The sequence below is a fragment of the Megalobrama amblycephala genome, linkage group LG2 (genome assembly GCF_018812025.1).
Source record: "Megalobrama amblycephala isolate DHTTF-2021 linkage group LG2, ASM1881202v1, whole genome shotgun sequence".
Lineage (NCBI taxonomy): Eukaryota > Metazoa > Chordata > Actinopteri > Cypriniformes > Xenocyprididae > Megalobrama > Megalobrama amblycephala.
The window spans coordinates 32,490,595-32,516,965 of NC_063045.1; the positions used below are offsets into that span (position 1 = coordinate 32,490,595).

General features: G+C 37.3%; 1 protein-coding gene across 5 annotated transcripts in view; it reads left to right on the plus strand.

Annotated features, from left to right (window-relative positions):
• The window catches only part of carm1l (coactivator-associated arginine methyltransferase 1, like), a 26,960-nt gene extending 979 nt beyond the window's left edge, over positions 1–25,981 (plus strand). Inside the window, exons 2-13 of one of the 5 annotated variants that reach the window (XM_048170813.1) lie at positions 987–1,112; positions 4,275–4,381; positions 4,519–4,602; positions 9,891–10,001; positions 14,655–14,832; positions 15,191–15,281; positions 19,929–20,010; positions 20,114–20,199; positions 21,092–21,181; positions 21,268–21,405; positions 21,696–21,785; positions 25,589–25,981. In XM_048170813.1, coding sequence (XP_048026770.1) covers positions 987–1,112; positions 4,275–4,381; positions 4,519–4,602; positions 9,891–10,001; positions 14,655–14,832; positions 15,191–15,281; positions 19,929–20,010; positions 20,114–20,199; positions 21,092–21,181; positions 21,268–21,405; positions 21,696–21,785; positions 25,589–25,598 — 1,193 coding nt within the window. In that variant the 3' untranslated portion in view covers positions 25,599–25,981. Of the gene's footprint in view, positions 1–986; positions 1,113–4,274; positions 4,382–4,497; positions 4,603–9,890; positions 10,002–14,654; positions 14,833–15,190; positions 15,282–19,928; positions 20,011–20,113; positions 20,200–21,091; positions 21,182–21,267; positions 21,406–21,695; positions 21,790–25,588 lie in introns of those variants that run through there. The other 4 variants (XM_048170797.1, XM_048170822.1, XM_048170831.1 and 1 more) reach the window with 4 other exon arrangements.
• Positions 25,982–26,371: the final 390 nt, after the last annotated feature.

Here is a 26,371-nt window from a genome sequence, read left to right on the forward strand (position 1 = left end):
ATGAGCAGCTCGAACATTGCCTGCACTGGACTCTGTTTTCTTTGACATGGTACACTGGATCTGGCCGCCTGCACTTTCTGCCTCCTGGTGCACAAAATCAGATAGCACCATTCTGCTGTTTTTCTCTGCATCCCATGTACCTCGCGTAGCAGGATACAGCCATTTCTGATGGCAGCTTCTAGCTGAACCACTGCCCTGGAACCCATATGCCTTACTTTCTTCTGTAGAGCACAAATGGAGATGTTTAGCAAAATGTTCATGCTGCTCTTTTCTTTATCGAAAGCATTTGGTGACCACAGGCTCAGGCTCAGGCTCAGGCGATCATCGCGTAAACGATTGGCCCTCTAGCTTGTCAATCACTGCCGTGACATTCCTTGTGAGAGATGAGCGCGGCTGCACGCTCCAGTAACTTTCCACACTCCACAGGCGCTGCATGCAATGTTTTTGTCAGGAGACAGGAGTAACATCTGCAGATTATGAGTTACCTGCAGTGAGTCCGACATAATGAATCCAAAATACACGACACAGCGAATGCCGGTGGTAAACACTCGTATTCCACACTCGTGCACGAGTTTTGGGAGGCGTTCCTTTGAAACGACCTGTGAAGGAGGGGGGCTGTTCTTACGCATGCGCTCATTTCAAAAACTCAGTAACAGTCTTTGGATTCTCAGTCGACGAAAAAATCCTCTCTATCACCTTTAAGCTTGAAAAAATTTTTAGTCTTTATTCATTGAAATTCTTGCTGCAACACCAGGTTTGACATGAATAATGCCGAACGGAACTGATTTATGCACAATATAAATCACCATCCACTTTAATTTTACATAAAAGAGCTGCATGAACATTTTACAACATCTCCGTTTGTATTCCACGGAAGTCATATGGGCGTAAATTATGACATAATTTAACTTTGGATATCCTAATACTTTCATTGTTGTTGTTTTTTAATCAGCATTCATATACCCTGCTTATTGTTATGCTTTTAGATGCTGGAGTTTGTGTTTTTAAGTTCTCGATCACAAGGGAGACGGAGTGTTGTCGGGTGGCCAGCCGCTCATTCCTCATCACACTGGGCTGTTTCAGTATCCTCATGCGCTTCACCTCTCAATCAGGTTAGTTATCTATTCGTTTCATCACTCTTTACCTCAAAACTGACATATTGCCTGGTTGGTCTGACAAAAGTGACAGAAATGTATTGATCTCATGCGACAATAACGCCCTTTAGAAGCCAAATGTTACCTGAAAAAAAAAACGTTTTAGGTCATTAAATTTGCATTAATAATTCTTTATTGCTTTTCAGTCTTATTTCTTCAATATTTTTCTAGTATTACTAATCCAAGATCAAAGTATGGAATCTTTCGGTCTTTTTCCTCTGAGAAGCATTAAGGTTTCCAACACATCTGTTGTACATCTGTGTTTAACGGCTCATGGAGATTTTGGATAAATCCATTGGTAACTGAATCAAACATGATAGAAATATCACTAAATTGCAAACCCTGTGGAGACACTCTCAACATCACACTCTTTATATACAGACTTATAAAGGGGATGTGTATGATTGTGAATATATTTGTGGAATATATTCTGGGAATGAAATGATAATTAACCATTTAACATTACAGCATAATTGGAAGTCATCATTTTAAGTTCAACAATCTTCACATAAACCCACTATAATTAATGTTAGCTGTGCCTTTAGTATAGCAAGGCCTAATTTTTTTATTTTTTTATTTAATTTTTACTTGCCCTGCCAAAATTTTCATTGGCCCACAGTTCTTTAAAGGTGCCCTAGAATTAAAAATTGAATTTATATTGGCGTAGTTAAATAACAAGAGTTCAGTACAAGGAAAAGACATACAGTGAGTCTCAAACTCCATTGTTTCCTCCTTCTTATATAAATCTCATTTGTTTAAAAGACCTCCGGAAAACAGGCGAATCTCAACATAACACCGACTGTTACGTAACAGTCGGGGTGTACGCCCCCAATATTTGCATATGCCAGCCCATGATTGAGGCATAACTCAAGGGCAGTTAGTATTACACAAGGGCAGAACGTCTGGATGTGCACTGCTGAATAATCTGACTAGGTAAGCAAGCAAGGAAAACAGCGAAAAATGGCAGATGGAGCAATAATAACTGACATGATCCATGATAACATGATATTTTTAGTGATATTTGTAAACTGTCTTTCTAAATGTTTCGTTAGCATGTTGCTAATGTACTGTTAAATGTGGTTAAAGTCACCATCGTTTCTTACTGAGTTCACGGAGACAAGAGCCGTCGTTATTTTCATTTTTAAACACTTGCAGTCTGTATAATGCATAAACACAACTTCATTCTTTATAAATCTCTCCAACAGTGTGTAATGTTAGCCCGTTAGCCACAGAGCATAGCCTCAAACTCATTCAATATCAAATGTAAACACCCAAATAAATACAATACTCACACAATCCGACGCATACATTCAGTATGCATGATGAACATTTTGTAAAGATCCATTTTGAGGGTTATATTAGCTGTGTGAACTTTGTTTATGCAGTGATAGAGTCGAGAGCTCGGGAGGGGGCGGAGAGCGCGCGATTTAAAGGGACCGCAACCTGAAATCGGCTCGCTTGTAATTATGCCCCAAAATAGGCAGTTAAAAAAATTAATTTAAAAAATCTATGGGGTATTTTGAGCTGAAACTTCACAGACACATTCAGGGGACACCTTAGACTTATATTACATCTTTTAAAAAAAAGTTCTAGTGCACCTTTAAGATTTGTTTTTAGGTAGGTCTAACTGTAATATTCAAGTAGAAAAACTCAATAAAGTACTCAAATGTAAAATATCACTGCACAGTCTTTAAAGTAGACTATATATTAAATATAGATTAATAGAGCAGTGATTTTTCTTTTTCTTTTGTTCTTTGATTAACATTAATGAGGTTTAGCAGGTTTATTAGGCTGCTGTCACTTTAAGAGCATGACGCAGATCTGACACATCCGAGTTCTCCTTACTTTTTACATTCATTGAAGACTTTTTAACACATTTAGGAATGTGCTCACGTGGATACTCACCAATAACGGGCATTTTGACATAATTTTGTGTGTGTTTGTATCTGTTCAAGTGCGAAAGAGAACTCCAATTGCTACTGGCATGCTATCTGAGAAGCGGCTTTCTGTGCTTTTCCTGTGTTTGTTCACAGAGAGCCACTTCACAGACACGCGCCAGTACAGAATTGAGTTCTCTTTTGTGTCTTATCGCGCTTGAATGGTTTAAAAGCATTTGAATGAATGACAGATTGATCATATAATGTAAGGATGCCAGGAAAAATTAACTGCGTTAATTGCCTTAAATATTTTTAATGCGTTAAACAGAAAATAATCACAAAAGTCAAAAATCAAAAAAGATTTGTATAATGACATATAGACTTCATAACAAATGTTTAAAAGTTTAGTCTCTTTAAACCTTTAAATACTGTAATATGGTATATTTACTATGAATGATAATTCTATCTAGATTAATGTTGGTTTCTAGATATAAGTACATATTTTTAACATTTCAAGTTAAACTAACAAAATTAACATGAATGTATTATGAAAAAAATTATTAATTAACAGTGAACAATAGTATATTTATAAATTAAAATTAACCTTGATTAACCCTGTAAAGCCAAACACCTCAGTGTTTATTACAGTATAACAGACTACTCACATAAAATGCATATAAATATCAGTTGTCACTCTATATCTCCCAAAAATATGTCTCTTATTAAGATGATATTTCAATGCTTAGTCTGATTATCAAAGCTTTGTAGTTTTAAAACATAATGCAATGCAATACAGTAATGATTGACAGATGAACAAATAAACGTTCTGCAAAAGCCTGATTATCATATTTGATCCTCATGAATGTTCAATCAAGTAAAAGTTGCTTCAGTCCAGTATGTGTTCATCTTTAAATATCACAAACAATATAAAAGTTATTCTGATGTATACTTTATAAAATTCAGTTAAGATTTCACGGCAAAAAGACACGTGAACCACAAGCTGACCACAATCTTTTACTTGCTGAAAGAGTATAAACAATCAATCTGACAGAAGGCATGTAGTAGATTGTGCGCAACAGGCTTTTCAGCAAAGTTGTGATTGTGTTGATCATGTAGAGGTCTTCGAAATTGGTCCAGTAAATATGATGACCAATTTATCGGGTTAATAATTACAGTAGTCCGTTACTGTTTTGAATTGTTTAACTGTCATACATGATAGTGAAAAACAGTGACTTCTGCACAGAGTTTCAGGGCTTCCACAGAATGCTGAGCTCATGGATTGACCTCAGGACAGATCAGTCTGTGTTTCAGCAGAGAACAGATGATTCATCTGCAGTACAGTACTTCCAGGTAAAGTGGAGAATTTCCCCATGCAAACCTGGACCTTTATTCAGTTCCCTTGTATGTGATCAGTATACATGATTTACTTCTCTAAGAAATGTGAGACATTTTCAGTTTTCTCTCAGTTTTATGGCTGTCTGTCCCAGCAGCAGAACATGCTTCAGGATTACCTCAGGACTGCAACGTACCAAAAAGCCATTTTGCTCAATGACGTTGACTTCAAAGACAAAGTATGTATTTATGTTCCTTACCTGGCTAGTTTATTCTGATTTACATGATAATATTACATAATCAAACAGCAAACTTTATTCTGCTAATCTTTAAAGGTGTACTCAGTATTTTTTTGCTTTGTGCTTTGTTGGCCAGTATGGCAGTGGACTGATACCTGTTAATAGGGGTTGACAATATGACTATAATCTTTATTAATTTTATTTCACAATAATATATATCACAATATAGTTATTTGATTTATGTATTTATAAAGAAGCAAATTACAAACACTAGGACAATAACAATAGAACAAATATACAAATAAAATAAAAAAGCTCTTTAAGTTTTTCAGTTATAGTAGGTCTAACAGTAATATTCAAGTTAGAAATAGACTAACTACAGAAATTAAAAGAGCTAATGTAAAGTAAAACCCTGCCTGTGTAGTCTTCACTGAATTAAATATACACTGATTCTTATTAAAGCTACTGAAGTTATTCAGTCAAGAGCAGTGAGAGATATTTTCTCTTTTTTTTTAGTTGTGTGATTAACAATAATGATACAGACAGCAGCAGGAATATTAGGCTGCTGCATTTACGCTCACTTAAGGCCCCGATATACTTCAAAGGAAGTTCTTTTTCGTTCTTCATTTAGGAGTAAAACGAAGTTCGAAATGCGTGACCAGTGATATACTGTAATCGAACATCTGAGGCCGCCCACACTGCTGAGAGCGACGGAATATGTAAATAGGTGCCGTACACTTTCTTCTCGGTAATAAAATAAGCACAACAAAAATGAGAAAACTGCAAGCATTTTTTATAGAAAGCATAAGAAAAACATCTGATCATAACAACATTAGTATGTTAGCACAAGCTCTGCAAATTAGCACTCCAGTCACGTCACATTTATTAATATAGCACTTTATTCAATAGTTTGCATAAAAACATGCAGCTTTACAGTATCAAACATGAAAAACAGTGTCCGTGCCTCATTTCATCAGAGCACAATTTCATTTTGTACTATAAAGCGGCTATCCAGTGTGTTCGTGTTTTCACCCGTGGAGATCTTACCTCAACGAACTTGAGTAATGAAATGAGTCAGAGAGAAGGGTTCCACGTGAATGAAGGCGGAGCCTCGGCACACACCTCCTATTACGTTATTGTCAAGGACCAATGGTAGTACGAAGGTGTTTTGCAGCTGGAGCAAACTTTTCCTGAAAGTTTGCTTAGGCAAGCCATTTCGAACTTCCAAAAAGAACACAAAACGAACTTCGTTTTGGCCTGATTTTGTTCAAAATTACATCACATCAGTTCGTTTTTCGAAGTATATCGCGGCCTTAAGGGTGTGTTCACACTTGGCAGGTTTGGTTCGATTAAAATGTTTAGTGTGAAACAGGGCGCAGTTCACATGAAAACTGATAATGTGAAAGGAGGAGGTAGTCTCAGTTTGGTTGCACTAAAACTTTGGCAAGATTCACGTGAATGTGAAAGCAACCTCAAACTTATCGTTAATGACAGACTGCAGCATGTTTATTAGGCTGCAGCCGCTTTAAGACCTAATGCATGGATCCAATATACTGTTACACATGCGTTTTTTTTCTCAACTGTGTACATTTACTTAAGACATAACCAAATGTATTTACTCCAAAAAGACATTTTGACATTTTTGCGAGTACACATTTAGCCACATATCCAAAGCCCATTTGCTTATCCACGTTCGGCTCTTGACACACACACAGAAAGGCGCCTGGGGAACAGTGTCTCTTTTGTGGCTTGATGTGATTTTAATAACACTGTTTATTATCAAACACATCCTGCAGTTTAGCAACAGTAGATGGCATTTTACAACACTCACTTATTTGGCTGATTTGGATGTTAAGTTGGGGCTTTTAGGGAGAAACGAAAGTGCACCGCTGTGAAGGAAAGGAACATGCTGCTGGATGGAATGTGGCAGCGGCACAAAAATCATTTTACCTCGATTATATTTTTTCATAATTGTTGGAAGCCAAAATAGAAAATCAATTATGATTAAGCGCACAGCTGTAGAACACACTCTCAAGATATAACCAACTGTGTTCATGTAAACACTCACCACAACAGATATTTTTTGACATATTTTGGTGTGTATTTGACCATTCAAGCCCATTCAAATCCAATATTAAGCTGCAAAAAAGAACTAAATTAAGTACTTACAGCTCTCGTGCCCAGTATGTGTCGGACAGTGCACGATTACCACATTAAGCTACTATGCTGAATTACTGATTATTAACATGCATCTCAGTCATGCATGTTTCTTTATCAGTCAGTAACTTTAAACAGTACACTGCATGGATTGCTTTACATACCGCAATATAAATGATATAGCAAAATCCTTGGCGACAGACACTTTATATCGTTGCTATCATATCGTCATATCGCCCTGCCCTACCTGTTACCACAGATACAGCATCACACAAAAAAGGTATTGAACTGATTTCTTTGTAGAAACATCCTATTATATACCTCATTGTGAGATATGTCAGATATTCAACAAGTAGCCACCATGAGATGAAGACATCCTACAATTCCGACAACAGTAGAACACACTGCAAACCTGAATAATTTGGGCTAACTCAAAAAATTTGAGGTAATCAGGTTTTGAGGTTGTAGAACTCATGCATGTTAATTGCTCCTAGTAGTACTGAGTTAGCTCACTTATACATTTTGATAGCAATTAACATAAAAGATTTAGTTAATTAACTTTTTTTATTTTGAGTACTTGCAAATCAAGTGAGTTATTAAACCCTAATAAGTTGTCAGAACTCAAAAAAGTTCAACGAGAATTTTTTTTAAGTTAAGAAACTCAAAGTTTAAGGTGTACTCATACATTTTCATTGTTCTTGAAATATTTGAGTACACTAATTTATACATTTACCTTAATATTATCAGGTTATCTCAACATAAATATTTTGCTAGCTATAACAAACTAATTCAGAAAATGCCAACTTGCTTATTTGTTAACATGTTAACAATAGCATGGTATAGCACTTACTGAATGAGTGCAGCAACTTAAGTCAATTAACTTACCCACTCTCAAACCAAGCAGCATGCGCCACTTGTCACCATGGTAACTCTCCAGAAACCCACATTAACAGAAACTCTTCCAAATTAGCACAACAAAACATTAATCACTACTAAATCCTTAACATTAATCTTGCACACACACACACACACATACACAAAACATTATATAACACTTAATTTTAGCATTTACTCTCCCTTTCGAGTGCCGTGGGCAAAGCATGCAGAGAAACAGAAATCCAGCCCAGTTTCATTTAAACTTGAGTTAGTCTAAATGAAAAGAAATTAGTTCATACAACTCAAAACAATGAAACAGTTCACTTTACTTGAAATGCACTATATTGCCAAAAGTATTGGGACACTCCTCCAAATCATTGAATTCAAGCATTCCAATCAATTCCATGGCCACAGGTGTATAAAATCAAGCACCTAGGCATGCAGACTGCTTCCACAAAATTTGTGAAAGAATGGGTCGCTCTCAGGAGCTCAGTGAATTCAAGCATGGTACCGTGATAGGTTGCTACCTGTGCAATTAGTTCATTCATGATTTCCTCACTGCTAAATATTCCACGGTCAACTGTTAGTGGTATCAAAACAAAGTGGAAGCAATTGGGAACAACAGCAACTCACCCACAAAGTGGTAGACCGCGTAAAATCACAGAGCGGGCTGAGGTGCACAGTGCGCAGAAGTCGCCAACTTTCTGGAGTCAATAGCTACAGACCTTCAAACTTTGTGTGGCCTTCAGATTAGCTCAAGAACAGTGCGTAGAGAGCTTCATGGAATGGGTTTCCATGGCCGAGCAGCTGCATCCAAGCCTTACATCACCACGTGCAATGCAAAGCGTCGGATGCAGTGGTGTAAAGCACGCCACCACTGGACTCTAGAGCACTGGAGATGTGTTCTCTGGAGTAACGAATCACACTTCTCTGTCTGGCAATCCAATGAACGAGTCTGGGTTTGGCAGTTGCCAGGATAACTGTACTTGCCTGACTGCACTGTGCCAAGTGTAAAGTTTGGTGGAGGAGGATCATGTTGTAGTGTTGTTTTTCAGGGATTGGGCTTGGCCCCTTACTTCCAGTGAAAGGAACTCTTAATGCTTCAGCATACCAAGACATTTTGGACAATTTCATGCTCCCAACTTTATGTGAACAGTTTGGGGATGGCCCTTTCCCAACATGACTGCGCACCAGTGCACAAAGCAAGGTCCGTAAAAACATGGATGAGCGAGTTTGGTGTGGAGGAACTTGACTGGCCTGCACAGAGTCCTGACCTCAACCCGATAGAACACCTTTGGGATGAATTAGAGCAGAGACTCTCGCCAACATCACTGCCTGACCTCACAAATGCGCTTCTAGAAGAAAGGGAAAAAAATTCCCACAAACACACTCCTAAACCTTGTGGAAAGCCTTCCCAGAAGAGTTGAGGCTGTTAAAGCTGCAAAGGGTGGGCCAACTCCATATTAAACCCTACGGATTAAGAATGGGATGTCATTAAAGTTCATGTGCACGTACAGGTAGACATCCCAAAACTTTTGGCAGTATAGTGTATGTCAGTGCTGTGAACTCAAAGGAAAAAGAAAGTTCTAAATACTCATAACAGTTAATTTAACTGAACTAATTTAGGTAACACTTTATTTTGATGGTCCCTTTTGAAAATTCAGTAACTTTGCAACTACATGTCTACTATCTCTCTTTAGAGTATTAGTAGACTGTCTGCTTAATATCTGCTAAATCTTTGTTGTGATAGTCCTCCAACAGACATTGTACTGACTATAAGTAACTTTGTAACTACATGTCAACTTATTCTAACCCTACCAGTCTACTAATACTCTATTAACACTCTAATGAGAGTTAGTAGACAACGTTACTTTTAGTCAGAAGAATGTGTTAAAAGGACCATCAAAATAAAGTGAAACCATAATTTGTTTAATTTATGTTTGTTCTACTCAAACCAATTAAGTATGTTGAGCGTTAGGGTTTACAATGCATTTATATGTGGAAATGTTCCTATTTCTCACATGGATTGTCATGGGTTTCACCAATGTCATGGGTTTCATTCCAAGGCAAAACACATACTCTGATTAAAAATAATAAAATTATTAAAATTAAATTTACTGAGTGCACCTTTAAGATTTTTTTAAATAAAAGTCTTAATATACAGTAATTGTACTGTGTTGATAATTCTTTAGTACCAGACAGTTTGCCCCAAATATATACTTTGTTCTTATGGTATACATTGCATCTGTTTGTAGGTGGTTCTTGATGTCGGCTGTGGAACAGGGATATTATCCTTCTTTGCCGTCCAGGCCGGGGCTAAGAGAGTTTACGCAGTGGAGGCCAGTTCTGTGGCCAAATATGCAGAAGTACACATAATATATTTATGATTCACCCTCCACTCTCATGTCATTTCAAACCCATATGAGTTTCTTCCTGGAACACAAAAGATGCTTTGTATTTTCAGCAGATTTTTCACAATGCTGATTTCCATGCACTTAAAATGTAGAAGTATTGTAAAAATAGTCTGTGTGACTACGTTTTCTAAAGTCATATAATAACTTTGTGTGAGGAACAGACTGAAATGTAATTCTTGTGCTCAAAATCTTGTCTACTACTGTAGCTCTCACATCTTATTCCCACTTTTGCATATTCAAATGTTGGCTATGAGACACACAAAAAACAATGGTATTTGACAACATTAATATGTGATCTTGATTTGAATATACATAAATGCAAATGAGATTTGAGGGTTTTTTTTGTGTTTTTTTGTTGTTGTTTTTTGGAAGGGGAACATTTGGGTTTAGCTTAATTTTGGGTCTGTTTCTCACACAGTTGTTGTAAGCCTTCAGACTTGGATCATAGCACAAGGATACTTATGATACTTTTATCTCTTAAAGCATCCATTTCCATAGACTTTATTGTAAGAAAGAGCAAAATGAACATTCTGCAAAATGTCTGGGCTTTACAGAAGAATCAATATCCTACAGCTTGAAACAATATGGAGGTGAGTAAATCAAGACAAACTTTCATTTGTGGGTGAATTAATCACTTAATCATCATAATATTGGGAAATCTGATCTGACCTGTTTGAGAAAATGTGTGCACTTTACACATAGGGCCTAATGTGCTATGTTAATATGAAGGAATTTATTTATTTATTTATTACTATTATTATTTTTAATTGCATTGTATTGTGTTTTAGGGTTGAAGGAAATGTCCATAAACTTAACAGGAAATGTCCTGGCTGAAAATTACCAGTAACTTTCTGTTTGTCTATGGATTTTTTTCTTACGGTGTGGCAATAAAAGCAAATCATTTTTTTTTCACGATCCAGTCTATTACAAAGATCTTTCAGTGCATAGTGAGGACATATGTATTTCTTGGCCAACTGTTGGCTGTGCTAGGATGATAAATCACTTATCACTATCTATGTTTGTCATACCCATTTGGCCTGAAGTTCAGGGCTATGGGTTTTGTGGAAAAATACCCAGGCCGAGCCAACTTTTATGGAACATTTTAACAGGGCAACACCTTCAAGAGGTCCTTCAGAAGGATCTTTCCTGCATGTCTGGAATGCATGACATTCTGGCTGCTAAATGACTTGAAGACAGATTTGGCCCGGAAAATTGTGTAGTGGGCAAGGACACGTTTACATGGATAAAGACTGCTTTCTTAACAGACAAGATTAGTACTAATAGCTCGCTTTTTCTCATTTAATAGGAAAAGGTCTTGTTAATACTTTGTAGACTACAACCACATGTTTGAGTTTCTACTGCCACATCTGATTTATGCAACCAGTGTTCCAAATATAAAATATAGCCTTTAACTGTTAATCTCTAAATGGTTTTCTTTGTTTAGAAAAGAGATTACAAATGATTTTGTTTGTATTATTTAGCAAGGGTGATAATCAAACCCATATTTTTAACTCTGCCTCAGTGCTTGAATTGTAAGGAATTTTCCATTTAAAGTTTAAAGTCAGGATGAAACAGAAGTAGCGATAGTCTTTTGTTCCCTATTGTGACCTATATATCCAAGTGAAATGACTTCTGGAATAAGAACAAATGTAGGGCGGGACTTGATTTTGTCCATGGGGAATTGATTGGATGATCGTGGTTTGCTATTGGTGGATCTCGTGTGAGTGACAGGTTGCCCCGCCCTCACGCCGGTAAACACGTCATTAGAGAAGAGATGAGCTGCAAGAGGGAGGGGAAGATTACCAGGCAAATTAATAAAAAAAAAATGATGTGCACAGCTAAATTATTTATAATAAATACCATACCTGCAAACTAGTTGCTTTTCGGCGAAATTCGCCGTTTTGAATTAAAATATGTCATTTATGTGAATAGATCCGAAGAGTTTTTTTTTTTTTTTTTTCTGGGGTGAATGAATGGATGTAGGATGAATGAATACCAAAGGTATGTTGAAAGATCCAGTACTGAAATCCGTACCATGTCATATGTAATGTTAATCGATCAATCATTGTTTCAACTGCGGAAAAGCGCCAATAAAATAGCTTGTAAAAATATTTTACTTTTAAAAACATTTACCGTAACATTTACCTCAGAAAAGCTGTTCAATGTCAAAAAACTCGTTAGTCAGCTACAAAAATGAACTTAGAGAGGAGCATTTTGATATCCATAGGATGATCCATATGACTATAGGCCATTGCATATTCATACTTAACACATGCTTCAATACTGAATGTATAAAACCGTTTTATGACAGCCACCATTTAAATGTTTAGGCCGATATTAAACACGAGCATGTCATTAAAAATGTATTATAACGTTATTATAAAAACTTCTTTGTGTATTTTATATGTAAGTAGCTTACAAGTCAATTAATTTTAACCTTTAATATTATAATGATGTACCATTTGTGGTTCCCTGTATAGTTTACAGCATTAGTTGAGAGATGTTTTTTGTTTTTGTCATATAAATTTGCCATATATACTTTACCTGATAGGCCCCAAATTAATCATTATTGAATTAAAGGTAATCAAATCGAAATCAAATCGCATGCTTCTGAATCAAAATCGAATCCAATTGTGAAATTTGTGTCAATGCCCAGCCCTAGTGTCAATAATTTTTTTTTTTTTTTTTTTTTTTTAATTTGAAGCAAATTTTGTTTTTTCCATTTATTTTCTCGTGGGAGTGCACCAGAATGCTTAGTTTATATTATTATACATTTGTTGAATTAAATCTAGGGTGTACTCATTTCTGCAATCTTTAATTTACTTATTTTATGGCTATTAATGACATATTTCTCAGTTTTTATTATGTATATGTTTAATACATTTTAGTTTTGCCATCTTTTCATGAATTGTATTAGTGATCATAAAGAAAATACATCTTTTGTATTTGTTCAGAGGGGGTGTACTCATTTATGCTGTGCACTGTACTAAAAACAGAGAGTTTTTTCTTTGCATTTTTGACATACAGGCGACAATGTTCAATGTCAAATTTTGTCTCAATGTCAAAATGATCCCCATTCACACAGTTTCGTGAAAATGACTAAAAACGCTGTATTATTCATTCCAGGCCAGTAGTTGGTGATGTCACTTTTCAAAGAAACACTACGCGCCTATAGACTGAACACATAATACGCATGCGCACGACATTACCGTTTTCACAAATTCGCGTTTTTGTAGTTTACACTGCGAAAATAAATGGTATCATTCTCAAAAACTTGCACTATGCAAAATGTTTCCAAAAGTTTGCATTTTCAGCCCCCCAAATCACTGTTGTGGTGTAAATTAACGGCCAAAACGCATATAAAGTGTTATGTTTTTAGTTGAAAATGGTGTAGTGTAAATGGCCCCTAAATAAATGCTTTGTTTATAATGAGGAGGATGTTTTAAGCTATGAAACTTGCAGGATGCTTTAATGGTACAAAGACCTCTTATATATCAAAAGATCAAGGCAAATTTGATTTCTCATGTCATGACCCCTTTAAATATATAGAAGAAATCAGAAGTTGCCCTGTGAACAGTTGTCAAAATTCTTGAGAGCATCTTTTTGATTATGCAATTTAATTATTCATCTATATCGCTTGAAGAGTTAAAGTTGAATTTAGCTCACCTGTTTGAAGGAGGAACCTGAGGCTGTTGTGGACCTAGGCCTGCCTGTGCTGCAGCTGGTTTACTTAATCCAAGCATCTCCTGTACACAAGATTCATGAAATTAAAATATTGCATATTAAGAGACATTTGTGCCGACTAGTTCAGTCAAACACTTGTATTTTAAATTAGTTTCTCATACAAATCCATTTGGCAGCAGGACAGTAATCTTCACCTGGAGCTGTTTAGCACTGAGGTCTTTGGTGCCCCTGAAGACATAGCTCTTAGAGATGCCTTCACAGCCCAGCTCGTGAACTTGGACCATGCGTCCAAATGTAATGAGGCCCACCAGAGCAGTGGGAGGCAGCAGGCTTAGGGACATCTGAAGTGACTCTTTCAGCACCTGCAGATCATCATCTTCCATACATGTGTCCATCATTTTTCCGTTCACCTTCATAACACAAATTAAGATATTTTTTGATGAAATCTGAGAGGTTTTTTTTAATCTCCCATAGAAAGCAACAAAATTACCACATTCAAGGTCCAGAGACTACAGTCAATGTGACACAACCTTAATGTTATGAAGCAGTGAGATTACATTTTGTGCGCAAAAACAAAAATAATGACTTTATTCAACTATTTTTCCTTTTCCCTGTCAGTCTGTTATGCAGTTAAAAAAAAAAAAAACTCTTAGATTTCATCAAAAATATCTTAATTTGTGTTCCGAAGATGAACGAAGGTCTTATGGGTTTGGAAGGACATGACTGTGAGTAATTAATGACAGAAATTTCATTTTTGTGTGAACTACCCCTTTAACACATACAATATTGTGGTCTTGTGGTTACACTTTCAAAATGGTGTGTATTTTTTAACGTTTATTATTGTGCAAGAAATAGTATTCCATTAGAAGTGCATCACTGTAGAAATGATTGTTAATTTTGTCATTCTTGTTGTCTCTTCAGATTTTAGTGAAAAGCAATAGCTTGTCCGACAAAATCACAGTTTTGTCAGGAAAGATTGAGGAAGTTTCCTGTCCAGAGAAGGTGGATGTGATCATCTCAGAGCCCATAGGCTACATGCTCCTCAACGAGAGGATGTTAGAGAGCTATCTACACGCCAAATACTGGTTAAAACCCAAAGGTCTGTACATCACAAACAACAATTGCAACAATAAAGGCCACTGCATGCTAATTCATATATGTCATGTGTTCAAATGTTATTGGTTATTGATGATCAAGTACTTGTCAATGCTATATTATGTTTATCTGTTGTTGTCATTGTACTCAAAATTCAGCATGAGACAGAACATGTCTAGATAATAAAGAAAAAAATGTCACAAGATGTAAATCTCAAAGAATAAATTATATTCCCCAAAAGGCTAATTTTATTAATTGGGAATTGTTTGAATAGAGAAAAGTTACATACAGTATGTCAGCTGAAAAGTAAAGATTCAGAGGCATAGTTTTTACTTTTTGGTTCACCTTCTATCACTGTTCAGGAATGATGTTCCCTACCCAGAGTGACATTCACCTGGCTCCTTTCACTGATGAACAACTGTACATGGAGCATCATGCCCGCTCCAACTTCTGGTAATGCCTTCTTCTGCTTTATTTACAATCTATAGCAATTCAACCTGCACTTTTCATTTATTACATCACAAATTACATCTGGACATCTAGGACATAAAAGTATGTTTTTAAGGTTTTTTTTTCCTTCTTCTTCTTCAATTTTCTTCCTTGTGCATTCGTAACCAAAGGTTCAATAAACAAAATATGAAAGTGAGGTGAGCAACCAATATGCATTTTGCTGTCTTCTCCTGTGTTGTCATTACCAAGCAACAGGAGTAAACAGCTGCTGCTTTGATAAAGCAAATACATCACATTCGGACCCAAATAACATAATGTGAACATAGTCCAGCAGGGGGAGGGGGAGCAATTGAACTCGGGTTAGGACCAGGCAATTGAACCAATCGTGAAAGAACCCTTACTCAAGTGTGGGTATCTGCAGGTCAGAGTAATGGGCATGCCAAAAGGTAGTGAGCATGCCGACAGGTCTTTACAATTGGTCACGGAAGTTGCCTGTTAGGGTGTGGGGAAGGGTTAGGGGGTACGTTTCTGTTGTAGCATTGTGTACCTTTCAAAACGGCCCTAATTTTCGGCACACCCATTACTCCAACCTGCAGCTATCCCTGTCTCCCCTTACTCACCCTCATGACGTTCCAAACCTGTATACAGGTGCTGGTCATATAATTAGAATATCGTGAAAAAGTTCATTTTTTTATTGTAAATTATTTAAAAAAATTAAACTTTCATTTATACTAGATTCCCTACATGTAAAGTAAAACATTTCAAAAGTTGTTTTTTTTTAATTTGTTGATTAGAGCATACAGCTAATGAAAGTCCAAAATCCAGTATCTCAAAATATTAGAATATTTACATTTGAGTTTCATTAAATGACCATCCCTACAGTATAAATTCCAGGTATCTCTTGTTCTTTGAAACCACACTAATGGGGAAGACTGCTGACTTGGCAATGGTCCAGGAGACAATCATTGACACCCTCCACAAAGAGAGTAAGTCACAGATGGTCATTACTGAATGGGGTGGCTGTTTACAGAGTGATGTATCAAAGCATATTAAATGCAAAGTTGACTAGAACGAAGAAATTGGGTAGGCAAAGGTGCACAAGCAATAGGGATGACCACAAGCTTGAGAATACTGTCAAGTAAAGCCGATTCAAACACTTGAGAGCTTCACAATGAGTCAAATGAAGCCGGAGTCAGCGCATCAAGAGTCACCACACTCAGACATCTTCAGGAAAAGGACTACCAAGCCACTTCTGAAACAGAAACAACGTCAGAAGCATCTTATCTGGCCTAAGGAGAAAAAGAACTGGACAGTGAACAGTGGTCGAAAGTCCTCTTTTCAGATAAAAGTAAATTTTGCATTTCATGTTGAAATCATGGTCCCAGAGTCTGAAGGAAGACTGGAGATGCACAGAATCCAAGTTGCTTGAAGTCTAGTGTGAAGTTTTTGAAGTTAGTAATGATTTGGGGGGCCGTGACATCTGCTGGTGTTGGTCCATTGTGTTTTATCAAATGCAAAGTCAATGCAGCCATCTTCCAGGAGATTTTGGAGCACTTTATGCTTCCATCTGCTGACAAGCTTTATGGAGATGCTGATTTCCTTTTCCAGCAGGACTTTAGCACCTGCCCACAGTGCACAAACTACTTCCAAGTGGTTTGCTGACCATGATATTACTGTGTTTTATTGGCCAGCCAACATGCCTGACCCCTGAATCTATGTGATATTTTCAAGAGAAAGATGAGAAACAGTCGATCCAACAATATACAGATGATCTGAAGGCTCAATAGTGCCTCAGCAGTGCCACAGGCTGATCACTTCCATGCCACACTTCACTGATGCTGTAATTTGTGCTAGGAGCAAGTCATTTGCTGTAATATGTGCTGCCGACCAAGTATTGAGTGTACAAATGAACATACTTTAAAGAACTTGAACTTTTCAGTTTTGAAAATCCATTTTTTGATTGATCTTAGGAAATATTCTAATATTTTGAGATACTGGATTTTGGACTTTCATGAGCTGTATGCTCTAATCATCAAAATTTAAAAAAAAAAAAAACTTTTGAAATGTTTTACTTTACATGTAGGGAATCTAGAATATATGAAAGTTTCATTTTTAAAAATAATTTACAATAAAAAGATGAACTTTTTCATGATATTCTAATTATTTGACCAGCACCTGTAACTTTATGTCTTCTGTAGAACACAAAATGAGAAATTCTGAAGACTGTCACTGTTTTCGATGCAATTACAATGATTGGAGACTATGAAAACTCCTCTTATATTTAATAAATGGTTCATACAGCTCATGCACTATATTCCACGTCATCTGAAACCATATTATTGCTCTTTTTGAGAAACCGAAATGTTATGTTTTATTCACCTTTACAGTTCACTTTTATGGATTAATCAGGAGTTGAGAACCAGGCCAGCCAGATCCGTTTCAATGACCGTGTAGCAGCGGTAAACTTTAACATAATACGTACAAAGGTTTCCAGAAAAGGACTATTTATATGAAGCAGCTCCACCCTTATACAGCCTTTTGCTAAGCTCTGCCTACCTGGGTTACTCTTGCTCTCTCAGACAAGCTTTATTGAATGTGCTAAATGAATGGGAGACTTCCATGAACAGTGCGGTTTTCAGAAAATGCGCTCATACTAATTTGAGCAACATTAACGTTGGCTGGAATGTGTGACATCTCAAAGAATTTTTTATCTGCCGATATCTGTAGGTCCAAATCAAGGTAGTAAATTATCATTATTATAGTTACTTGTAATATTTCGCAATATTACTGTTTTTCCTCTATTTGTGATTAAATAAATGCAGTCTTGGTGAGCAGAAGGGACTTCTTTCAAAAACATTTTAAAAAATCTTACCAAACTGACCCCAAACATTTAAACAGTAGTGTACATTAGAAAAGAGCAAAAGTTTGTATGATAATATGTTGCTAAAGTAGGATTGGTGGGAGGCCTTATTTTAGGGTCGAATGTTGATAACGCATACCCATAAGTTAATCCACCAAAAAAAGCATATGATAAACCTATAATGCTTTTGACTTTACAGCTCCAAAATAAAGTCTTTTTTCTGAAAAATTCATTATTTAAAAGTGCTTTAACAAAAGTACGAACTACACTTTCAGCATTTAAGTTCTCCCAAAACTGGTCCTGTTTTGCTCCATTGTGCATGTACTGTATTACCGTAAACATGAACCAAAATTATTTTCTGTGGTAACGGACATTATTCCACAAGTGGTGTTGAGAGAACTTAGCTTGTATTGAGTCCAGAACATTTCTTTAAAAGTATACATGAACATACCACTCTCAATCCTACATGCATCACACTGAATGTTTACAGCCTCATCCATGATGGTTTATTTTACATTGGCCCACAGGGGGTTGTGGTTTGCTAGCATGGAAAGACAGTAATCGTCCAACCGCCCACAGCCTGCACTGTACTTTCACCGTGCCGTGACAAAACTGAAGCCAAGCAGCTTCCCGGTCCTGTAAAACGCTGTGGTTCAGTCCAAATCTGACTCATGGCGCATAGTTCTCTTCTCTCTGCCTGTGCTATTAAACCAGACTGACTGTGAGGAGTTTCATACTTGTGATGTAACCATATTTCAGAACATTAAATAAAATCATTGTCTCACTGGAGATTTTATTACATAAATAGATATTGTAACCAGATGTCATGTCAAGTTTAACATCTAATATTTGTTATGTTAAAGCAGAAATTTAGCTTGTGCTTTGCAGTGGGTATGTGATGAAATGTTCATTTGAAGAGCTTTGAAGCTCTCTCTCTCTCTCTCTCTCTCTCTCTCTCTCTCTCTATATATATATATATATATATATTTGGCTTAAGTGATAAACAGCTTGGGTGGAATGGCATCAAGGTTTGGCTGCTTCAACAGCTAGGCCATGTTGGCATACCATAACTACACCATTATGTGGGCAAAAAGCATCTTTCTCTCTTGATTATTTGCATTTAACATTTCCTGCTAGTTGAGAACCACTACTCTAAACCAGGGGCCATTAGGGGGCCTCGGCAAACTTCCGAGGGGGTCTTAAGTTGAAAATAAGACAAAACAAGCATTTAAATGAGCTAAAACAAATAAAAATCAAGATATTTCTTATTTTAATTCACCCCCTCACCATCTGTTTTCGTCTTTGAAGAAGCAGGATTCCCACAGTCATGTAAAAATCATGTAAATTAATGCAATATTGAAACATGATGGGGATTTTTATGATGCACATAATTTTTTCCAGCCAACTGTAAAATATTTTATCAGGTAGAAATTGTGAGTACATATTTTTAAAAATCCAATTTATTAAATTAGGAAAAACGGGAAAAGTCATGAAAATTCATTGGTAAAAAAAAAAAGTGGGAACCTTGAAGAACATTCAGCTCTTAAAACTTAAAGCTCTTAGCTCTTGAAACTAAGAGAGTCCATAGATTAAAATTGTTTAAAAAAAAAAATCATTACAGCAGATGAACCAGAGTAAACTTATTAGCCAACATGGTGGGCTATAAAAATTGGTGTGTACAATAAGAGGACCACTGCTCTAAACCATTCACAGAATTTGTTAAACTCAAAATAACATTAATTGGAAACATGTGTTTAACTCCAAACAACTGGAATTTGATTTTAAATCAGGAATCAGAGGTGTTTCTATGGAGTGAACTTGAGCGGCCTTCATTCTTCTGCTTTGGATGAGTTCTTTAGACAGCCAATAGTGGTGAGTCCATGTTTGTCACATACAGTATATTGAGATGTACAGCGTTCATGAATCTGGATCTTAGATTGCTTCATAATGTTGTCATTATGTCTGTGCATTTCAGGACACATTTGATATGCAGATTCTCATGGCCCGGTCTGTGAAATACACAATCAACTTTCTGGAGGCAAAAGAGGAAGATTTACATCGGTAAAACTGCAAGCAGCTATTGCGAGCTAAAGCACACCAGCACATTTTTAGGAAAAGATTTTAAGCAGATTCGCTGTTTTACTTATCGGTTTTTAATTTTAAAAGGTTAGTTCACCCATAAATTAAATTTCTGTCATTAATTACTCACCCTCATGTCGTCCCAAACCCGTAAGATCTTTGTTCCTCTTTGGAACACAAATTAAGATATTTTTGATGAAATCCTTGGGGTTTTTTGAAACACACATAGTCAGAAACATTATTGCACCTTTTGAGGGCCGGAAAGGTATTAAAGACATAGTTTAAATAGTCCACATGACTACAGCGGTTCAACCTTAATGGAATGAAGCAATGGGAATAATGAGAATACTTTTTGTGCACAAAAACAAAACAAAAATAACAATTTTATTCAACAATTTCTTCTCTCCCCTGTCCATTCTCCGATGTTTACATCCGATCGCCAACTCAGTATTGGCCAACGCTGTACACACGAGCAGCACGACACATGTGTGTGTTGCTGACGCCGGAGCTGGCCAATAATGAGTCGGCGTTCAGATGTAGAACACAGAAGTGCTGCACTGTGTTTATTACATGATCGGCGTAGGAGACTGACGGGAGAGAAGAAATTGTTGAATAAAGTCGTTATTTTTGTTTTGTTTTTGCGCACAAAAAGTATTCTCGTAGCTTCATAACATTAAGGTTGAACCACTGCAGTCACATGGACTATTTTAATTATGTCTTTACTACACTTGTCTTATAATCATTTTCAACCAGCATGGTTTGATGATTTGCAAATTTAGGGACAATCTTTTAAAAACCTATGAAGGATGCATTTGAAAAATGTTATGAAAACCTAGAGCATTGTCTCAATATTTGTAGTGTATGTAATTTACAGGTTGGAAATTCCATTTGTCTTCAAATTGCTGCAGTCAGGACTAATTCATGGACTTGCTTTTTGGTTTGATGTGGCCTTTGTTGGCTCAAGGTGAGAATCTAAAATATGAGAGGAAAAGTTTCTGAGGATGACATGCTTGAAAAGATTTAATAATTGTGTTATGTCCTTTTGTACAGGATGACAGTATGGCTGTCAACTGCTCCAAATGAACCTTTGACTCACTGGTATCAGGTGCGCTGTCTTCTGCAGACCCCCCTCTTTGCCAAAATGGGACAGACATTATCTGGACAGGTTCATCTAATAGCCAACAAGAGGTACGACTAACTTTTTTAATGCATATTATGAGGGGGCAACAGGAAGCAGGGCTCATAACATTTATGGGTCTGGAACATGGAAGCAAAATATAGCAGAGTAGAATAGAATAGAATTAGGGATGGGAATTATATAGTGAAAAAGTTTTTAAATCACAAATGTTATATATTTCAGCATCTTCATAGTAACCCCCCCTTTTTTATTGTAGTGTCCAGAACTTGACTATATACAGATTGGTGGTATATAATCTTGCAACTGCACAATTTCTAACTGCAAATGTCTTCTTTTATAGACAAAGCTATGATATTCACATCACTGCTGTGGTTGATCAGTCTGGATTTAAATCTGGGAACACACTGGATTTGAAAAATCCTTTTTTCCGGTAAGCACTACAGAAATAGTGGCAAAAGACAGGCAAAAGAAAAATAAAAGTAAAGTTAGTCTTAGTCACGCCAATTCAATAGAAGTTGGACGCTGCTGTGTTTTTGTTTGTTTTTTATCTGCAATGATTGGGGTGGGACCTGCAGAATTCAACAGTAAGGCATGTGAGAAGCTTTCCAATTCTGCTAAGAATTCCGTAGAAGTCTTGGGCCCCTTTTTACATCTGGCATTAAAATCCTCATAGTATTATTTTACAGTGCATTTGAAATAATGAAAGAACAAAAACAATAATTCTTGTTTTACAAAGCAATAAACAACTGAGTTTGTCTTTAGTCCTGTGTTAGTGACCTAGTCCCTGAAAGAAAACCAAGAAATGCAAGTCAATGGAGCAATCAACCCCTCACAAAACATTTGCAATCCAGTTAGTAAACCAGGGTGAGGGTTTTAGAATCACCTTGGTTACTTATGTAACCCTTGTTCCCTGCGTAGAGAACGAGACACTGCGTTAGTAGCTGACACTAGGGGGAACACCTCAGGTGTGACGATTGTCTGAAGCACAACCACGGCAATTTCATTGGCTGATGACAAAGCAAGTGACCTGTGTGTGCCGCGTCACTAGCACTAAAAAGACCACTTTATATGACTAGCACGCTGCATATTTTTCTGAGGGAGATGCAGCAGGCATGTTGGAGTATGGCAGCGCTTCGCAGCATTTTGTTCCCTAATCAGGAAACCAGGGTTGCATACGTAACTGAGACATTCCCCTTCGTAGGTTCACTCAACACTGCTTCAGTAGCTGACTTTTTGGGGAAACACTAGCAACTGTGCCATAGTACAAATGACTGCCCAGCAAAAATCGTGAAAAAAGAGCTTTGCACAAATTTTGTAAACAAAAGGTGAACATTCTCAACCCAAGACGACCTGAGACCCTGAGATTGAGTCCATGTCCAGACTGTAATATCTGATAAACGCGTGTGGAAAGGCCCAGCCTGCCGCAGCACAAATATCCTCTAAAGATGCACCCATGGACCTGTTTTGCCCGCTCGCACTTCATTACATTCTAGGACAGATCCACTGCATGGATGTTCTCCAGGGTTTGTTGCAGATGCATTAGATGGTCTGCCCAAGTTTTGCTGTAAACTATAACATCATCAAGATATGCAGCAGACCACTCTTCACATACCTGGAGAACATTGTCCATTAGTCTCTGAAAGGTGGCACGTGCTTAATGTGGGCCAAAAGGTAAACCTGTAAACTTGTATAGCCCTAGCAGAGCACTAAAGGTGGTGTAGGGCGCAGAATCAAGGGCCATCTGCCAGTATCCCTTGCACAGAACCAGTGTGGTTATAAAGCGGGTCTGTCCTACTCTTTCCAGCAGTTCATCGATTCAAGGCATAGGTTAGGCATCAAATGTGTATTGAGTGTTTACTTGCATTTAACTTGTGGAAATCGATGCAGACCCTTAGTGACCCATCTTTTTTAGTGACAATGACCAGGTGGCTGCTCCATTTGCTCACTCCATTTGATTACTCTCAGCCACCTCATCTCTTCGTTCTCCTCTTTCAATGGCACAATCTTTCTTTCTGGCACTCGGTAGGGTCACTGTCTGATAGGATTGGTATTGGTCAGATAGATGGTTGATGAATCAATGTGGTCTGCCCAGGCCTCTGGCAGAACAAGGCAGAAAACCGATTAAGGAGTTCTTGTAATCCAGTCCTCTGGGGCTCTGATAGGTGACCAAGGGCCACCCCTGAAGACTGCCTCTGGGGTTCCTCCTCTGCTGGTTCATCATCTTCTTCTGGTTCATCATCCTCTTCCTCTTCCTTCCTGATCAACAGTGACATCGCTGGGGTTTAACTGCTTGGCTCTTTCCATTATTTCAACAAGTTGATAATGGTATACATTATGAGACTTACCTTTCTCTGGGTAGAAGACTTCATAAGTCACTGGCCCCATCTTCTTTGTTATTGCATATGGACCCTACCACTTGACCAGTGTAAGGGACACAGGTCAGTTTAGCTCAAAGGGAATCATTAATTAATTTTTAGGGAATTTTAAAAGAGTCACTTATTATAAGTCCATCTAGCATTGTTTTGGAATGATTTGATGCAGTTTATAACAGTCTCTGTGGGTTTTTCTGTGGATTTTAACTCTGTGTCACTCAGAGGTCACTCTGAGAAGAAGAAGGTCTGTTTTGTATCTATGTTTCGGGATCACACAACCTCTGCCGTTATCTTCGTGGGGCTCAAGCTGTGACTCACAATGTGTTGTCTTTTCAAATATTAGTCTTGTTTTAACTGCCCCAAGTTTACAACGTTCTTCCTTAGCTATTAAGCATGCATGGCGATAAAGTACTTAGCTAGGGGTTCCTAGACTGAATGGCATCCCAAAGGAATGATCCTCTGATTTAGGGTCCTCAGTGTTGATTCAGAATTCTATTCAATATTCTGTTTGAACAAATCATCTGCAAGATTCATTTGTGTCTGGTTCACCCTCAAATCCTACACCAGTAACATGTTTGCAGGCGTAGGTAGCAGCAGCAACACCATCTGTTCTTGCAGTGCTTGCTGCAGGTTTTCCCTCTATTAATCTTGATAGCTCTCAGGCCGGTTGTGCATCACCAATCATAGGCGTAATTTACGGGTGGGACATGTCCCGACCACTTTTTTAAAGGGTCGATATTGTCCCGACCCCTTTTGTGAAACCTCTCGCGGCACGGATATGTAATACAAAAGAAACACCTCTAGTTGATTATCAATTTGAGTTAATAATAGGCGATCTGGCGCTAGAATGTATTGTTTTTGAAATCTTGTTGAGTGCTCATTGTCGCTGCGATCAGAGGCGCAACAGTGTTCTCTTGGCGCTCGTGCACACTGAGCTGTGTTCACACGGACGAGCGCTTCAATCTAGCGCTCTGTTGCAGAGACTCTCTATTTGTTAGGTTGAAATCACAAAACAAAATAGCTACACATAAACGTATCCCTGCTCTTGATATACAATCTTAATGAACATCTTTGGTTTTAATGAGAAAAAAAAAAAATCATACATGCTTGGGGTTAGAACCCAGAACCTCTTGCACGCTAAATGAAAATGCCGCCACCAGTCCATCAGGACAATCTGATAGCAACTGCGGATCCTCATATTTATTAACTAATATACATACTCTCGGGACTAATGGCACTTACACATTCCTGTCCCACCCACTTTTTAAAACAAAGTTACGCCACTGTCACCAATACTTTAGTACAGCCACCAGGGGTCTCCCATCCCTTCTGTAACATGTCCAATGCTCCCTATACATGCCAGCCATACCGCTACTCGAAGGGGATGAAACTGGTTGAGACTTGGGGAGCTTCTCAGAACTTCTCAGTATGGGAAAAGGCAGCCACTTGTCCCAGATGGACTATGGGCATGACCACTTGAGAAAGTCTGCTGAATTTATGTTCCTAGAGAACGTGCAGTCTTCAAAATTTGTTTTTTTCATTTTCATTTTTCAGTCTAGATCACTATTACAGAGTTGCACACTGATAAAACATGAGATTGCATACATAGAATTACATTGATAGAAATTTTGAGATTTTATTGATTTCTATAATTCCAATAATGAAAATCACAATTTTTAAATTTACTGATATTTGCAGGTTTTTCATAATCATTATAATTCTGCTAATTCAGATGACATCTTTATGAAATATGTGCAGTGTTTATATGTGTGTATATATATATATATTTTAGTCCCTATTTAAGATGAAAAGCTGTATTGGATATTTAGGTAAGTGTGATCTGTCTCTCTGTCTTTTACAGTTATGCCTGAATCATTCTCATCAAAGAAAACGAAGACTGCAGGTCTATCACTCAACATTGCAGATAAAATATACAATATTACTACTCAGATTATAATCCACAAATCTGAATCTATGAACCCTTCTGTAAAATCCAGCATAAGGTATGTTTTGCATGCTGGGACCAGCATGGGATGTGGGAGTGCTGGTAAACCAGCTACACCAGCTCAGTTTTGCTTGAGAACAGCATGGTTCACCAGCTAGGCCAACCCTATACCAGCTCTAACCAGCATAAACCAGCCTGGACCAGCATGGAATTCATGCTGGTTTAAAGTAGATTTTTCAGCAGGGAAGGTTCTGTGTGCATGTGATATTGTGATATGTGATATATATTAATAAAAACAAGGTTACTGAATCTATTGTTTGTATGAACATCCAAATATGCTGTTTATGGAAATGTGTGGATTAAGTCTGTTTAAAACAAAAAAAAAGTGAAAAATAGCTACTTCTATATATATATAATTACCTCTAAATGATATAGGATGACAAGGAACATGCCCTTGAACATTTTCAATTGAAAAACTAAAATTAAATAAAATGATTTGGGAGAAAATGACAAGAATATGCAGAGTTTTAGCTATATCCCTACTTGAAAACTCTAACCAAAGTCTTTAGGAATATTTGAAAATTACATGCATATGTCTTTGGATTAGATTTGGAGCTAAACTCTGCAGGACAGTGTTGCTGCAACCCATGGCTCAAAAATCATATTCCAGGGGGGGCCAGTGCCACCCCTCTAGACGCC